Genomic DNA, 15,337 nt, shown 5'->3' with positions numbered 1-15,337 from the left:
GATCAGACCTGCACAGAATAGTTAACTGCCACTGTAACACCAAACATTGGTATAAAAAGAACCTCAGGCGGCTGCGTCTTTTCTCATGGTTGCTGGACACTCTTAAGGCCCTGGTCGTGATTAATCTTTGGGACACATGGCCAACCTGATGCTCACTTACGGTAGGCCTTATTTTATACATGACACAAAGGCACCCACGTCTGTAAAAAGGTCTGTGACCCACCAGACGGTCACAAAGCCATTCTCCACCCTCCTGTCCGTGTAAGCATGGGCTCCTTCCTGAGACCTTCGTGCCATTCCTTGTCCCCCGTCCTTTATCAGTCTTTTCCAGGCCTGAATGGCTCTGTGGTTGGTCAATAAATTCAGTGATTCAGGGGGTGGACAGTTGCAGCCGTGTTAACGTTTGTTCACAGGCTTGTCGGAGGGTTGGGCCCCGCCCCACGGCGCTTTGTCCTCCGTGGTCCCTCAACAGGTTAGAAGTCAATGGAGGGCCTTGTGCGGAGGTGGCAGGGGCATAGATGGAGCCGCCTCTCACATGGCGTTCACACAGGGGGAGGACCGGCTCGGATCACTGTGACACTTGTTAGTTTGGGGCCACACAACATTGCTGGTTTGCCACTCGCTCTCCCCCTGAGAGCCTGAGCGATATTCAGCACTTTTAACAAACTGATGGTTGAGGCTGCGGGGTTGCTTCAGGGTAAGATGATCCGCACTTAGAGGCCTTCAGTGCCCACGATGAAAAGAAGCACACAAATGTATTTCACTATCTCAGTTTACACATCTGACTAACAATTAAATGAGGTCAGGCTTTCACGTGGACCAACAATTTGCAGTTACGGTGATTCTAGTTTTTAAATGTAGATGAGAGTAGAACTGATACACATGTGTGGCCCCTGAAGGTGCCACACTGTTGCTAAGTTATGGCTGGATTCAATCAGTTGACTGAGCCAAAGCATGGGAACAGCCACACTGAGAGAAAGGGGAGACAGAGAGCCATAGATAGCAAAACACAATCAGAGAACGGCTTTAGAAGACAGAAAGCTGCGGGCAGAAAAAGACGCACAGGGACTGAAGAGGGACTTAGAGCTATGACTGAAGCCTAACTGTCATGAGAAGATGAGAGTTGCCATGGCCACCCAGGAACTACCCAGCAAGCATGTGAGCAGGGGAGGCTCAGGGGCCAAGGGCCTGGGCTAGTGGATCACATGCAGTAACCAGGGATTATGTGCATAAGTGATGAGCACTAAGCTGGCAGGTGAAGGAGGGAGGCCTTGGGACAAGGAGTGCACCATCCCTCAGGAAAGCTTCCCCTGTAAAGAGCAGGGACTTTTTTTCCCCCAACTGAGGCTGATCTGCCGGGTGAAGGAGACTCAGCCAGAGGTCCTCGAGTGCTGAAAGGGCATCCCCCAGGCTGCTTTCACTGCATAAGTGGCCAAAACGCTGGTCTTGTGAGTCATCTTGAGTGGCAAGAATGGGCCATCTTCACATTCATAAATCCCAGAGCAAACACACTCATGGATATGGACTAAGCTTGGATGAGGATAAGCACCACATGGCAGGGCGTCAGTCAGCAGGGCACTTGTTGATGGAAGCTTTACTTGTCGTGATGTTTGCAGGAAAAATAACGTTACAATCAATTTATCCATCGCGAAATAGAAAGATCTATAACAAGGTTAGTATTTTTAGGGGCAGCAGCCTTGTTTTCCATCGAGGATCATCGGGTTCACAGGTTGTTGTGCTACAGGGAATCAATGCTCATAATATCCATGGCTGTACAGGAATGCGTTTGAACCTTGATGGCACAAAGAAATCACATTCTCATGGACCACAGAGAGAAAATACGCAGTTAACCAACCTCCCCCCAACACCTTTTCAAGTCAATAGTATCCTTGGACATATTAACATGTAAATACACTTAGATACTTCGACAATGCAATGAGATGCATATAATCTACATGCTAACTAGTCCTTTAAAGAGTTTCCACTGTTGAATGTGGTTTAGGAGCACTTTCAAGTCTGGGTTTTAAAAATTAAACGTGAGGCCTCTCTCAGGATCTCTAAAAGCGTTTTTCAATTTGATGAGGGATAAGGCGATGACTATAGGTTTCCTTTTCAAAGAGGGAGACCAAGAGTTCAATAAGACTTCAGTCTCATTGCCTTTGCCTCTAAGTTGAAGATCTAAATGGTGGCTTTTTTAAAGAAGGAACCCACCACGTTAGGTGACAGATGGCAGGTTTTTTGCTGAAATACCAGTTGCTATGGTCCCCCTTTCCTCCTCAGCTTCACTTAGCTTCACAGTTAAGCATCCCCTCTGAGGCCGGTGTACTGACTTGGAATAAGCTGACTTGAAACCGGTTGTTGTTGACAAACATGAGCCTGGATGAGTCTCCTAATCTCCCGCTCCTTTATTCGCTCTTTATTGCCATATAAACAGGGCTGAATACACTAAAAAAACCAAACCTCTGTTTTCAGCCCTCTCTTATCTTACACGCGGTTTAATCTAATGCCCTCTACCCTTTCTACATCTCTGCCTTCACTAAATTCGACCATATTTTTGATTCAGCGCATCACCATGACGACCAGTTATTTCCCATCCTTGAGCCCACCCCCCTCCAGCTCCTCTTCTCTATTGATTCTTCTACCTCCCCCTACCCCTTCTTTTTGTCCAAATAAAACAAAGCGCAGAGTGAATGTGCTCTGAGGTAGGTAAATGTATTCAGTGACATCAGCCAGGACGAGTCTATTCTGCCGGATTCCTGTACCACTTGTTTCCAGCCTTGTCTGGGGGCCGGATACTCTGTTGGGTCCATTGTCCCACGTGTATTCCACACAGGCCTGCAATTAATGGAAGCCTTGTCTAAGGCCTCTGGAGCAGAAACTGCTGTTGGGGAGGAGAACAAAAGGCGGGCAGAGTTAGGAACTGAAAGTTGCTATGGGAGCCCCCCCCCCCACCTCCTCCATCTTTACGGGGGAATTCAAAGGCAGAAGGAGGGATGGGGAGCGAGCGGAGCGCTGGATGAGATGTTTAAGTGATTCGCTCTGTCTGAGCCCGCCCCTCCTGGCTTGAGATGTTTTCATACTGGCAGTTGAAAGGAAACCTCTCCGGTATTTGATGATGAGGATGATCATTTCACAGCCCGGTGTTGGCTGTGTGGAGCAGTAACCATGAGCCTCAGTCAGACTGGGCGAAGATGTGTATAAAACCTGATCAAATTAAAAGACAAATGAACTGCAGTTCATCAAATTAGTCTTCACTGGGAGCCAGGGGTTTTAGCCAAGTCTCAATCAGTCATGACGTCCTGATCATGAAGAATCTGGGTTTTGCTACCCAAAATTCATCAATGACACCAGGCACCTGTTGGTCAATAACGGCTGTCACTCACTCATATGTGCCATGCTTTTTCATCTATTTTTAAATTTTAAAAATGTATATCATCTTAAGAACAAAGGTGATTGGGCGTAATTATTATTACGTCTTCATGGATCTATATTTATATCATTTTGTTTCAGTTTTTATGGAGCCATGTCTTCATCATGACTTTGAAGGTTGGTGGATTGTGCAGCTGTGTGGGACAATGTCATTTGTGTTATTTATTCTAAATATATTAAAATCTGGTCAATAAAAGTAATCAGACCAAACCACGAACAACAGTATATAGTACAATAGTCTACAATGCTCACTTTCCTGCCCCAGTTTCCCTCAGCATGTGGTTATCAGCCACAAGCTGGACCTTGATGGCCTCCATCACTGTCTGCAGTCTCTCGTGCCAGTGTTCCCACACTGATACAGATCAGGACTGTGCTATAAACCTTGTGTCTTCATCTCCGTCCACACAATAAAGGCTTGTTTGTGGCAGAGCAGCAGCAGCAGCAGCAGGCTCGCTGAAAACACCACTGATGGGACGTAATTTATTGTTGCGTGGCCTCTTCTCCAGAAACCTTCTCATCTGCTGCGTATACAGGGACCTCAGTCTCCTTTAAAGGAGCATCTTGTTAAAATATCCAGCCAGAAGATTAACTGAGCACTTTGTGATTCACAGAGAATGGCAGACAGTTTATGGTCATTTAGTGGGAAACAAAAACTGTTTGCTGTTGTTTTTTTATCCTTAAGCAATTCAACTTAGCAAATAATGTAAACATCTATTTGTGAAAATATTTCTATGAAGCATAACATTAAAAAGAATGAACATAAACAGCACTCTCTTATATCACATTTTTCCTGTTTTGACAGTTGAAATGAGTTGACTCACTTATATTGACTCAGGTTAAGAAGCCGGCGGTGCTTTAAGTTGTCCTGCTCATGCAGAGAGGGAGCAGTGGATAGAAACACTGAGCTGCTTCTGGGGTCATTTCACCTCTGAGGATTTAGGAGCTTTACAAAGACGTCTGAAGTCTATCACAGAGAATCGACGTGTCGGAAAGTGAACCTGGACCAGACGCAGATGTCTGTCACTGAAGTTTAATTGTCACGCTAGAACTAATATAAATGTAAATCACAATCACCCGTGTTTACTTCACAACCAGAGGATGCATAACATAGACATAGATACATTTGGATACATATACTGTATATGTAGACAGTATATGTATATATATATATATGTATATGAGACAAAATGTTTTTCAAAATTTTAAAGTGAAAGTTTCTAAAAAAGAATCTGAGTTCAAGTGAATAGAAAGCAGAAAGAAGGAATCAAATCTTGCTGATAAAAATGTTTCAGCTACATGTATCAACCATTAAAACTACATAAATTCCACAAGATAGCAACAATGGACATGAAAATTATGTGTTTTATCATCTATTTTTTTGTGATTTCATACTGTTAAGTCTGCTAAGTTTTGAAAACTTAGTAACATTCAGTAACTATATATTATTACTTATGCCAATCCTTAATTGGACCTAAATACATTAAATTAATAAAAGATTAAAAGACAACTGAAATGAAATAATAATAAAGAATAAAAGGTAATAAAACCAAAGTAATTGGACCACAGTTTACAAAAACAAAACAAACTGATTTTGGAGATATACACTCACATCCATAAATACATCTCCTAACTCCTTTTGGTCGTCATTGTTCTTCAGAGGGGTTTGAAGTATCTCTGCAGCTCTGTGCTCTTCATGCTCACTGATAACAGACAGATGGTGTCAGAGTTCATGGCAGTGAGACGACATGTGAGTGTGTTAGAGATTTTCTTCTTCACTGGACATCAGGTCTGGAGTGTGTCAGAGGATGAGGTCTTCACTGCTTCACTGAAGCACTCAATGACCCCTGAAAACCGAGACCGTGCGTGACCGTGCCTCTAGAAAACTTTATCTCAGATAATCAGACCTGTAAGTGTCTCTGTCCTCTTTTAAATGTAATTTAAAAACACATTTTCTTTTTTTTTTAAAAGGTGTGCTTTTACTGGATTTCTGCTCTGATCTATAACATTGACTGATTATTATATCCGTTTCATTTAGAAATGCAAATAATAAAGATTGTATATGTTTATGTAAATACGAATATGTCCATATATGATATTACAATTATTCATTATGTGTTTTATTATTGCACATGCGTTTATTTAAAAAGGTTATGTTTGTAATAAATGGCAGTAATTAATTATATTACGTTTATAATAAACATAGCTTTATACATAATGATGAAGCTGATTAAATATGTTTATTCAAGGGGTGGGATTTAATACGTTTTAAATATATGGTTAATTCTAATTATGTCTTTATTTGTCTGTAATGTTTGTCTTTTTTGTTTTACATGTTCAAATACACTATTTACAAAAATACACAATTTAACTGCTGTCTTAATGTTGTAAACACTGTTTTTTTTCCGTTTTTTTATTACTTTTTTCTATGATTATTCTGCACAGCACTTTGTATCTTTGATTAGAAAAGCCCTATATAAATACAATTGTTTTTTCATTAGAATTTAGATATACAATCAATAATATATAGATACATTACAATTAAATATGAATCATTTATTTTTCCTTTTTGTACTTAATAATAAAAATAAGCCAAAATCCAAACACAACTCACTATGAAATGATATAAGAAGGAGACACATATTTTGCAGCTTGAAGCTTCGGTGTATTAACTAATTGCTGAACGATGAATGCACTTTAATTGTATTTTCTCTGTCACGCAGATACAGGATAGGAGAGGAATTATCTTCGTGTTAAATGACTGAAGCAGAACCGGCTCCTCTCACGTCTAGACTCTGGACTAAACTTCTCTCTCTGGTCTGTGTGAAGCAGCATCATCCTGTCATCAAGCCAATGACAGCGCCTCGTCGCACGAGCCCGTCGTCGCCTCCCGCGCGCCCATTGGACAAACGTGGGGAACCCAGGGAACCAGCGCACGAGCCGCTCGCGTGCAGCCTCCACCTCTATAAATACGAGCCGAGGCGCTGGAAACAGGAGCGTGTTTGTGTGTCAGTCACGTCTGACTTTCATCACCAGAGGAATGCAGTGAAGAGAAGGGGGGACGACTCTGACGTGGACTCACTTTTTAAGTATTTTATTAATGGTCTGCAGCCGCTGTTTTTTTTTTGTAAACAAACCTGAATATGCCAGCCGGTACTTTGGAAAGAACATCTCCATCCGCTGTGGCTGCCACTCCGACAAATGGCAAGTCCGCACCCGACAAACCCCGGAATCTGGCGGAGAGCAGAAAGGTATTTACTCTTTTAATCACAACCTATTTCATTCTTAAGTAGTTCAGCAAGGAAAAGTATCATCGCAGCTCAACACTGTATTATTTTCGTTTTGTTTTTAAAGTCCTCCAAACCAATCATGGAAAAGCGAAGACGTGCGCGCATCAATGAGAGTCTGGGTCAGCTGAAGACCCTTATCCTGGACGCACTGAAGAAAGACGTAAGCGCGTGCACTGATGTTGATATACGACTGTCTACTACATGAGCAAATGTAAACCTGAATGTTTGATGTTGTCTATTTAGAGCTCCAGACACTCCAAACTGGAGAAGGCAGATATCCTGGAGATGACCGTGAAGCACCTGAGGAACCTGCAGAGACACCAGATGACCGGTGAGGTTCCATTTCTGGATTGTTATTGTACTTGTGCTCAATTCTTGAGCGTCTCACTTTAGATGGGAAATGTGTGTCCTGGTTCTGTGGACCCACTGTCCTGCGTGTTTTAGATGTCGTCCTGCTCCAACAAAAGGATACTTTTAAAAACATGCAGGACAATGGTTTCCCAGGACCAGGATTGAGAAAACCTATATATAGAAAAGTATATAAATTAGTCCTCTATCAGTCCCACAGGGGAAATTCCTTTTATCCAATGGGGTTTGGGTGCCTTGCTCAGGGGTGCCCCAGTCCTCAAACCCTCCAGTTACAAGCCAAGTTCCATTTCCACTTGGCCATGGGTTGCCCATGCTATACAACGTGTATTTAGTATGTTTGGTCTTAGGCATCATAAATAAAACATGCATAAACAAAGGTTTTTATAAGTATATAATATAAACTAAAGTTGATTTTCCATTAGTATAGTCACAGTTATCGAAGGAGGAAGCTTACATATTACATATTTTCATTTTCTTTGACAGCTGCCGTGAACACAGATCTGTCTGTCCTGGCTAAATACAGAGCCGGCTTCGGTGAGTGTGTTGGAGAGGTCACTCGATTTCTGTCCACCTGTGAGGGCGTGAACACAGACGTGAGGACTCGCCTGCTCAGCCACCTGGCTGCCTGCGTGACCCAGATCAACACGGTCAGCTTTTATGGACCTCACCCTGGCTCTCTTGGACAGACCACTGCACAGATTTCAGCCACTTCAGCCACACAGATGCCCTGCAAAAGTGGCTCATTAGCGATGCACGTCTCCCCGGAAGCGATGAAGCTTTACAGGGGATTCCAGGTTTTGCCGCTGGCTGATGGACAGGTCACTTTTCTTGTTCCCAGTGCGGCTCTTGTACCTCTGAGTGCTCAGAACAGCCACCATGCATCACCTGTTGCTCCTCCGGTCACCTCAGACTCTGTGTGGAGACCGTGGTAGAAAATCAGCTCAATGGACTATCACACAATACATATATTTGTACATTTTGTAAATGTTGTCGCTGTTTTTGTTAAAGAACCAACCTGAAAAGGATGTTTACACATATTTGTGTTTTTATATGAACATTATGAGATTTTCTTGGCCTTTTTTTCTTGTTGTGGTTTTTGCTATGGCACTATTCATTTGCATCAGAAGGTCAAGTAGATCTGTAAAGAGCACTGTATTTTTTTTGAGATGAATAAAAATGTTTCTATATTGTTTACAATAATATCTGCTGCAGTGGTGTCTTGGTCATTTCCACTCTGCCCAAATATCATCCCATAGGCACAAGAGCCTGCGCTCCCTTAAAAAAATACTATAGACATTTCCAACTTTTTTAGTAACATCCCATGAACAACAGCAGGTTTAAATACACTCCCCCTCCTTCGGTGTGTCTTGTCCACACATGATTGTTTCTGGCCGGTGATAAATACCTCTCCAGCGTGGTCAGATGTGGTATTGGGCCCAGAAGGCATGCTGCCAGGCAGTAAGACGAGCAGGAGTAGGTCTGTTGTCGACACGCGCAGGCCTGTCTGCTCTCCTGCCAAAAAGGAAATCTGAAATTGATACTGTGAACCTACTTGCCGGGTTAAATGGTGATTTATATGCTGGTTACTTTGGGATTAAGTGTACATTAATGCTATTTTATACTGTCTTTACATCTTTTATTCTGCATTCAAACAGCAATGTGATGGTGTAGAGACTGTATGAAATAACTGATGACACTTTACACTTCAGCGATAACGTCGTAATTCTATGTTGTATGGTATGACTTGTTAATGCCATCTTATTTCTCACATAATTTCCAGGTAATGCAATGCAATGAGAATTACTACAGGCTACTACTATCTGTGTGATACCTTCACATGACAAATGCTTGGAAATCAAACTTTAAATTATCATATTATGAAGTTGAAATGTGTCCTTCACATAATCTTTAGTTTTATGTAATCTTGTTCACCTATGAACAATGCAGGGACTGGTGGTTTCTGTGTAATAATGAATCAGGGTTAAAAATAAATTAGTTTCTGTTATAACAAACTGTTATATTGTTTTCTCCTAGCCATTACCTATTAAGAATTAAGATTACAATAGTATTACATCCCTGCATAACCATACTATCACCAATGTTACTACTGAAATGTCATGTAAAGTGTTACCCAATGATTTGATAATGTATGAGTATTTGAATAACAGCTCATCATCAGCAGCATCCCTGTCGAGTCAGTCAAATCTTTGTCCATTTAGTGGACAGTTGACAGCATGATGATCCCAGCATGTGTCCTGAGCGTGGTGCTCCCCCAGCAAGCCACAAGCCGAGCATGACCAGAGGTCACAGGTGCCCCTCATTCACGTTTCCAGCAGACAAGGGAGCACCGCCAGCATGTTGCCCTAAATCTCACAACCCATCAACAGACCTGGCAGCCCATCACCAGAGGACAGGGCCTCCCTTTGACGGCATCAAACAGTGGCACCTCCAGAGGCAAACACTCACACATCCATTACCATTTGGTTGTTCCTGATTTAATATTCATGGAATTTAAGAGATTAGGCATCAACAGAAGAAGTAACAACTTATTTCTTAGTCACTCGTCTTCTTTGGAGAGCAGATAGGTGGCAACTTATCAAGGAGCAAATTGTTGAAAAAGATATTAATCTAATATAGTTTCTCTAAAAAGTCATTACAGGTCCTCACTTTGTGCAGACGATACAGTCAATTACGTTTACATCTCTGTTTTGACACAGCTGAGAGAAGAGTGGCAATAAGGAGGACTGAAGGACAAAAATAGAGCTCCCCCTCATATCAGAGCATCCTTTGAGAAAACCCTCTGAAACACAAAAACAAAGACGGGCCCCTCAGTGGCTCAATGGCTTCTCTCTTTGTGACCCTCTCCATCTTCATAAAGGGCCTTCCCCTTGTTTATCCAGGCAGAGGTTTAATGGCGAGGAGGGGGAAGGACCATGCTGTCACTTTCACTGTGCTAAAGAAGGCTTATTGTTCTTCACTCTCAAAGGTCCTGGTCCTAAAGGCTTGTCAAGAACTCTTCAGACCAGGCTGTGTCCTTCAGAAAAGAGGAGCTGTGAAGCACCAGGTTGCTCCTGTCCATACCTGTGTGTGACAGAGACACTGAAGTGGTTTTTGAAGAAGCATTCTCCACCAAAAGTTACCCATTCTTGAGGAAATGTGTGCTGTTTACCAAAATTGGTTCCCTCCCTCTTTCTTTTGTCTGATTGTGTCTTTTTTCCCACTCCCTGCCCCTCCCTCGTCAAAACCCCCAGGTCTGTGCAGTATTTTCCCTGAACTTTGTAGTAAACATGAAGCTGGGTAGGGCCTTCCCTTTCTCTGTAGTCCATGATCAATTGCCTCCTCTCACAAACACACTGACAAAAGTGACAGGGTCCCTGCTCAAAAACACTGAGTCCTTCTGACGCTCACCGGAAACCTCCACTGCCTCCGCCTCGGGAGCTGAATTGGCGTGGCATTGTTAATAGGGTTGTTATGGTGCATGATGGGGGTCGAAGCAGTCAGCAGTGGTTCACATCAAGGCTAATGAATAGGATATGCACTTGATATCAATAGTGAATGGACAATACTCTTTGTCCCTTCATTCCAGTTCATCCCATTTTGATTTAGCAGGTTGTTTTTAAAAAGCTCACACACACACTGGAGGAAGTGTTGCTTCCAGGGGTGAATTATTGTTGCATCGCCACAATGCAATAACACCAAAGTGGAAAATTTACAACCTCGGACCCACACAGAGTGATGATACTGTGGCCGTTAACACCGGGTAGCTCTGGTAGTACATCACAACACACACTGCATCTTTAAAAGAAATGTTGTGTTGGATGTCAGAGACGAGGGGTGGGAGGTGGGGGTCTTGTTTTTCTCTGTAGTTGTTGGCCATATGCCCACGAGGGCTTATGAGGGGGACCATAGAGATACACTTTCACTGCAGGTGTTCCCTCAAAGTTAAACATCCCACAATGCAAACACTCAAATTACAGTCTTAACGTTTGTCCTGGCTAAGCTGACAACACTGGAAACCACATGACACCAGACACCAGCTTAAATAACTTGTGGGAGTTGGAGAAAAGTCAAAGTGAAAGTGAGGGGATGAGGACAAGTATGATTTATAATATCTTAAATGTTGTTGCTTTTTCCATTTTTATTTCTAAGAAATAATATTCTCATCAAGTTAATTGCTGAGATTCAGGCCTGTACTGCAACATCACCATCACCATCAAAACTCTCAACTTTGTTACTTTGTCGTCCTGTTTGAAATTTGACCTACCTTTACACTAGTATGCCTGAGTTGCACATTACACACAACCAAGCTGTGTAAATGGCAATTGTTACAAATATTATGATGTGCTCATTCATCCTTATTCTAACTCACAAATGTCTCCTGGGTGTAATCATCCATGACCTCTTCTTCTTCCTTTTCATCTCTGGATTCCTATGGTGAGATCAGTGAAACCGCAGAGACACAAATGATGGCCAAAGTTACAAAAACACATAATAATGTAGTTTTTTTATTTTTTTTTTGTGATGGACTCCCTAAGATTCTAAACATCATAACCCCACTAAGATAAATAATCCCCCTAATACATCATTTTCATTTTTGCCTACGCCATTGGTTACCAGCATATGAAAGTGCAACAAGAGGAGACTGATTGATTGATTGATTGATTGGTGACATATGACACACCTGATCATTTTCACACAGGTGTTTTCAATCAGCTGATGACCGCGGCTTCCTCCTCTTTCTCTTCCTCCGGCCAAGAGAAGCCGCGCATTCGAGCCGCAAAACGAAAAAAGTGACGCTGTTCTTGAAGGAGGGGACTTCTAAAAAAAGAAAAAGTAAAGAAAAAAGTTTCCCGCGGCGTGACGTCAGACGCCGAAAAGTTGCCCACGTGCAGCAGCTCCTGTCTAAAAACATGGCAAGGAGATTCAAGATGGTGGTTTGACCTGATCCAGAGTGATGGCTAGTCCAGAATGGTGAGTAACTTTTTTCAAGTTATTTTAACGGTAAATGGTTGCTTAATTGTGGAGTTTAAAAGCTCAATTGTTTTCTCATAGTTAGTCTTAGCTCAATGTTGGCTATGCTTTACCTCATTATCAGCATAATTCTGCCTCGTTGTTTGCTTATTTGCTCAATTCCAGCTTTGGCTCAATGTAATATGAATTGTGCCTCGCTGGTGACTCAATTATAGCTTCATTGCAGTTTAATTATTGGCTCATTTGTGTCTATATTTAACAGTGGCTGAATTATTCTCTCAATGTTTCATCAATTGTTGCTTATTATCTGAATTGGGGCCTTTTCAGGTCACAGCAGGTAAATCGTTGGTGTAAATAAGGGTGCAGCTAATGATTTATTTATCTGTGATTTATTTTCATGTTTGGTCCATAAAATGTTGTTTCTCAAATCTTGGAATTATTCAGTTTCAATGGTTTAGTATGGCACAAAGAAATGAGGAGTTAGAAAAAATTAGATTGTTAAACTCAGTAATGATAACTCACTGCAGTTAATTTTTTTTACTATTGAGTGTTTTTCCGTGGGAATAGTTTTCAACTATTGAAAATCAGTAGACGGGACACATTGTTTTTTTGTTTTTTCCCTTTTTCAGGTTGATCTGTATGAAGATCTTCAAAACAGTAGGTGTCATGTATTTTAATTCTGGGAGGCCGCCGTGCCCCCACTCACTCTTTTTCTTGGCCATCATGCCTGTATACATTTATCTGCATTCTCCCCTTGAATTTGCTGAAAGTGTAAGTTCAACATGGCCATGTTCATTGTCTTCTCCTGCTTTCCATCTGTCAAATAGCTGAGGGTTGCTCATGGAGCAATAGCCACAGGTTGTGGTCTGCCTGTTGCTGGTTGAAGTAACATTGTCCACTTTTTTTTGGGTGGTATGAATGAATGAATGTATGTAAGATGTTGACGTGTAGTATCTTTCTTGAATGTAAAGGCCTTCAGTACTTAGTTGCTGGCAACTGTCTTGCTAGTCTAGTTGCTCACAGCTAACTACTGAAGATTAAATGTATGCCCATAAAGTGTCTGGGTTAATCCACAAATGTTAAGTGCCACGCATCTATCCTGGCGGCTGTACCTTTCCTCACTTTAATGAAACTAAATGTGTAAACAAAACCAACTTCAATATATGTAGCACATTTCAACATGGTTACCACCACACAAATATCAACTTGGCTTATGAGGCACGGACTGTACGTAACGTGCCATTGCTGCATTATTTTGCTGCTGAGTTTCCTACATGCAGTAATTATGATGTCTTTAGCTCTAAATGTGTAGTGATGTTGAAGGACCAGGTGTTGAATCTGGTTTGAATGGATGTTGATGTGCAGTTGGTGGAAGATTGTAGGAATACAACATGGGATATTGTGCCCTGTCTTGTCCACTGTGTCAGGCTGAGGTTTCTTTCAAAAAGTTAGGTTTGCGAACTGGCATGGAGCCCTGTCGATGTGACGGTAAATGGAGGTTTACATGAAATTCAGTCCCCAGGGCTGAGCTGTCTTAGGCTCCAGGTTGCATTTTGGACAAGCCTGCCTTAAGCGTACTAGTGATGCCTTTTCACTTTTTTGCAGTAGGTGCCCTTAATAAATCAGATGTTATGATAAAACTTAAAGAGCTGCAGATCATGTGGCCAAAAACCTGTGAGTCCTTTCATCTCTCAGTTTTGATGCTAAGCGCCTGAAAAGGAGGGGTAAGTGCACTTGACAAAAGTTATCAATATCTCTCTAAACAATAGTGGCGGGAGGGGGGGTGAATTGTTGGGCTGCTGCTAAATTTTGCAGTGACTCTTTACAAGGACTGATAAACAATGAAGGGCTGCATGCATGCATAATAAAACCTCCATTTGTATAGGTCGAAACAAAACCAGGACAGCCCCATGAGAGCAAGGTCCAGAGGGCCACAGCTCCGGATTCATCCTCCATAATTGTTATGTGATGATAAGGAGCTTATAGCTTCTTGTTATCCTCCAATAGGCACAAACAAGACAAAAGGCCAGAGCATCGGTATGCAAAAAGATTACCATTCTGGTGACATCTCTCCGTCCACTTAACATCCACATCAGGTCATCTGTTCTTAATTTGGTAGGCAACACCAATTTAGCCTCTACCCGGGGGTCTGCGTGCACTGAGGGGTAAATATTGACCCTTGTTTGTAAGCAAGGCTCACATTTTGAGTGTGCAAAATGGCCCATTTGTGTTCTTGAGCTGTTCAGGTCATCGTATCATGGATGATGGGTGTCGACCTCTCATTGGCTGAGAGTGAGGATCTAATAGACACCTGTTCACATTATAGTAAAGGGTGGTTATCGTCCTTTTTACGATTGACTGAACTCATTTAGTGAAGCTGGAAGAAAAAACTAGTATGAAAGTTAAGTTAAAAGAAATATTCATACAATTACATACCAACTTGTCCTTAAGACTGGGACTTCTGTCCTGAGTTATTGATGCACCTCAAGAAATTACACATGATCATAATGTTACTGATAAAAGATGCATAAAACGACTTGATTTTGGAATTACTTTACATTTTTTTAGATTGGGAAAAAAAAAGCTCTCCTTGAATTCTTGCCCCAGGGGCTGAGTCTCAGATGACCTCTGCTCTTTGTCTCAAGAACCCAACCCTCCCCTCGCCACCTCCCTCCTCACTGGTCAGTCTAAACTCTGTGGGAAAACCCCCCAGTGCTTTGTGTTGATTTGGACGCTGTGTGTCTCACTAGATAATGTCTCCTCCCCTCTGTTTCTTTCCTTTCCCATCTGAAGAACTGCTGTGTGAAGCATGGTGTCCGGCTCTAACTGCCTTCTATGCAGGACGGAGAGTTGGGGGTTAAAAGGTGCTTTTCATTGTTCCCCCAAGACGGCACTCACACCCCGCTGTTGTAAGTTTGTGAGGCCATGGAGTAATTGGTGTTGAGGGATGCTGCTGACAGCTGAGTTGGTATTAATGATAACTCTATTAACCTAGGAAAGTACACTGGCGTCCAGGCATTGCTCTAACTTGAACTTTTCATGGGTGCTTTTTGGTGTTTTCAGCCATAGTGCAACTATTTGACGCTTTCTTGGTTGACTCATGCAGTGTGCTTCTTCCTCCCTGCCAGCTTAGTTGTGAAGCGCATTGTGTCGCACTGTGAGCAGCGTGGTAATATCGCAGCAGACACGACAACAAAACAGTAGTACACTGAGATACATTATGTGGAGCTCATAGGCTTTATTTTAACAGTAATTTGAATGTAGTAGACATTTGTTTAGAT

The 15,337-nt window shown here is 42.2% G+C and overlaps 1 protein-coding gene across 1 annotated transcript; it reads left to right on the top strand.

The window, feature by feature from the left end:
• The first annotated feature begins 5,953 nt into the window (after nucleotides 1–5,953).
• On the top strand, nucleotides 5,954–8,285 carry LOC122777240 (transcription factor HES-1-B-like). The gene is made up of 4 exons (XM_044038337.1): nucleotides 5,954–6,677; nucleotides 6,781–6,876; nucleotides 6,960–7,047; nucleotides 7,569–8,285. Exons 1-4 carry the CDS (start codon nucleotides 6,570–6,572, stop codon nucleotides 8,015–8,017), a joined length of 741 nt encoding a protein of 246 aa, XP_043894272.1. The 5' UTR covers nucleotides 5,954–6,569; the 3' UTR covers nucleotides 8,018–8,285.
• Nucleotides 8,286–15,337: the final 7,052 nt, after the last annotated feature.

This window comes from Solea senegalensis, linkage group LG1, assembly GCF_019176455.1.
Source record: "Solea senegalensis isolate Sse05_10M linkage group LG1, IFAPA_SoseM_1, whole genome shotgun sequence".
Classification (NCBI taxonomy): domain Eukaryota; kingdom Metazoa; phylum Chordata; class Actinopteri; order Pleuronectiformes; family Soleidae; genus Solea; species Solea senegalensis.
The sequence above is the reverse complement of the archived record's forward strand: the minus strand, read 5'-3'. Positions and strand labels throughout refer to the sequence as shown.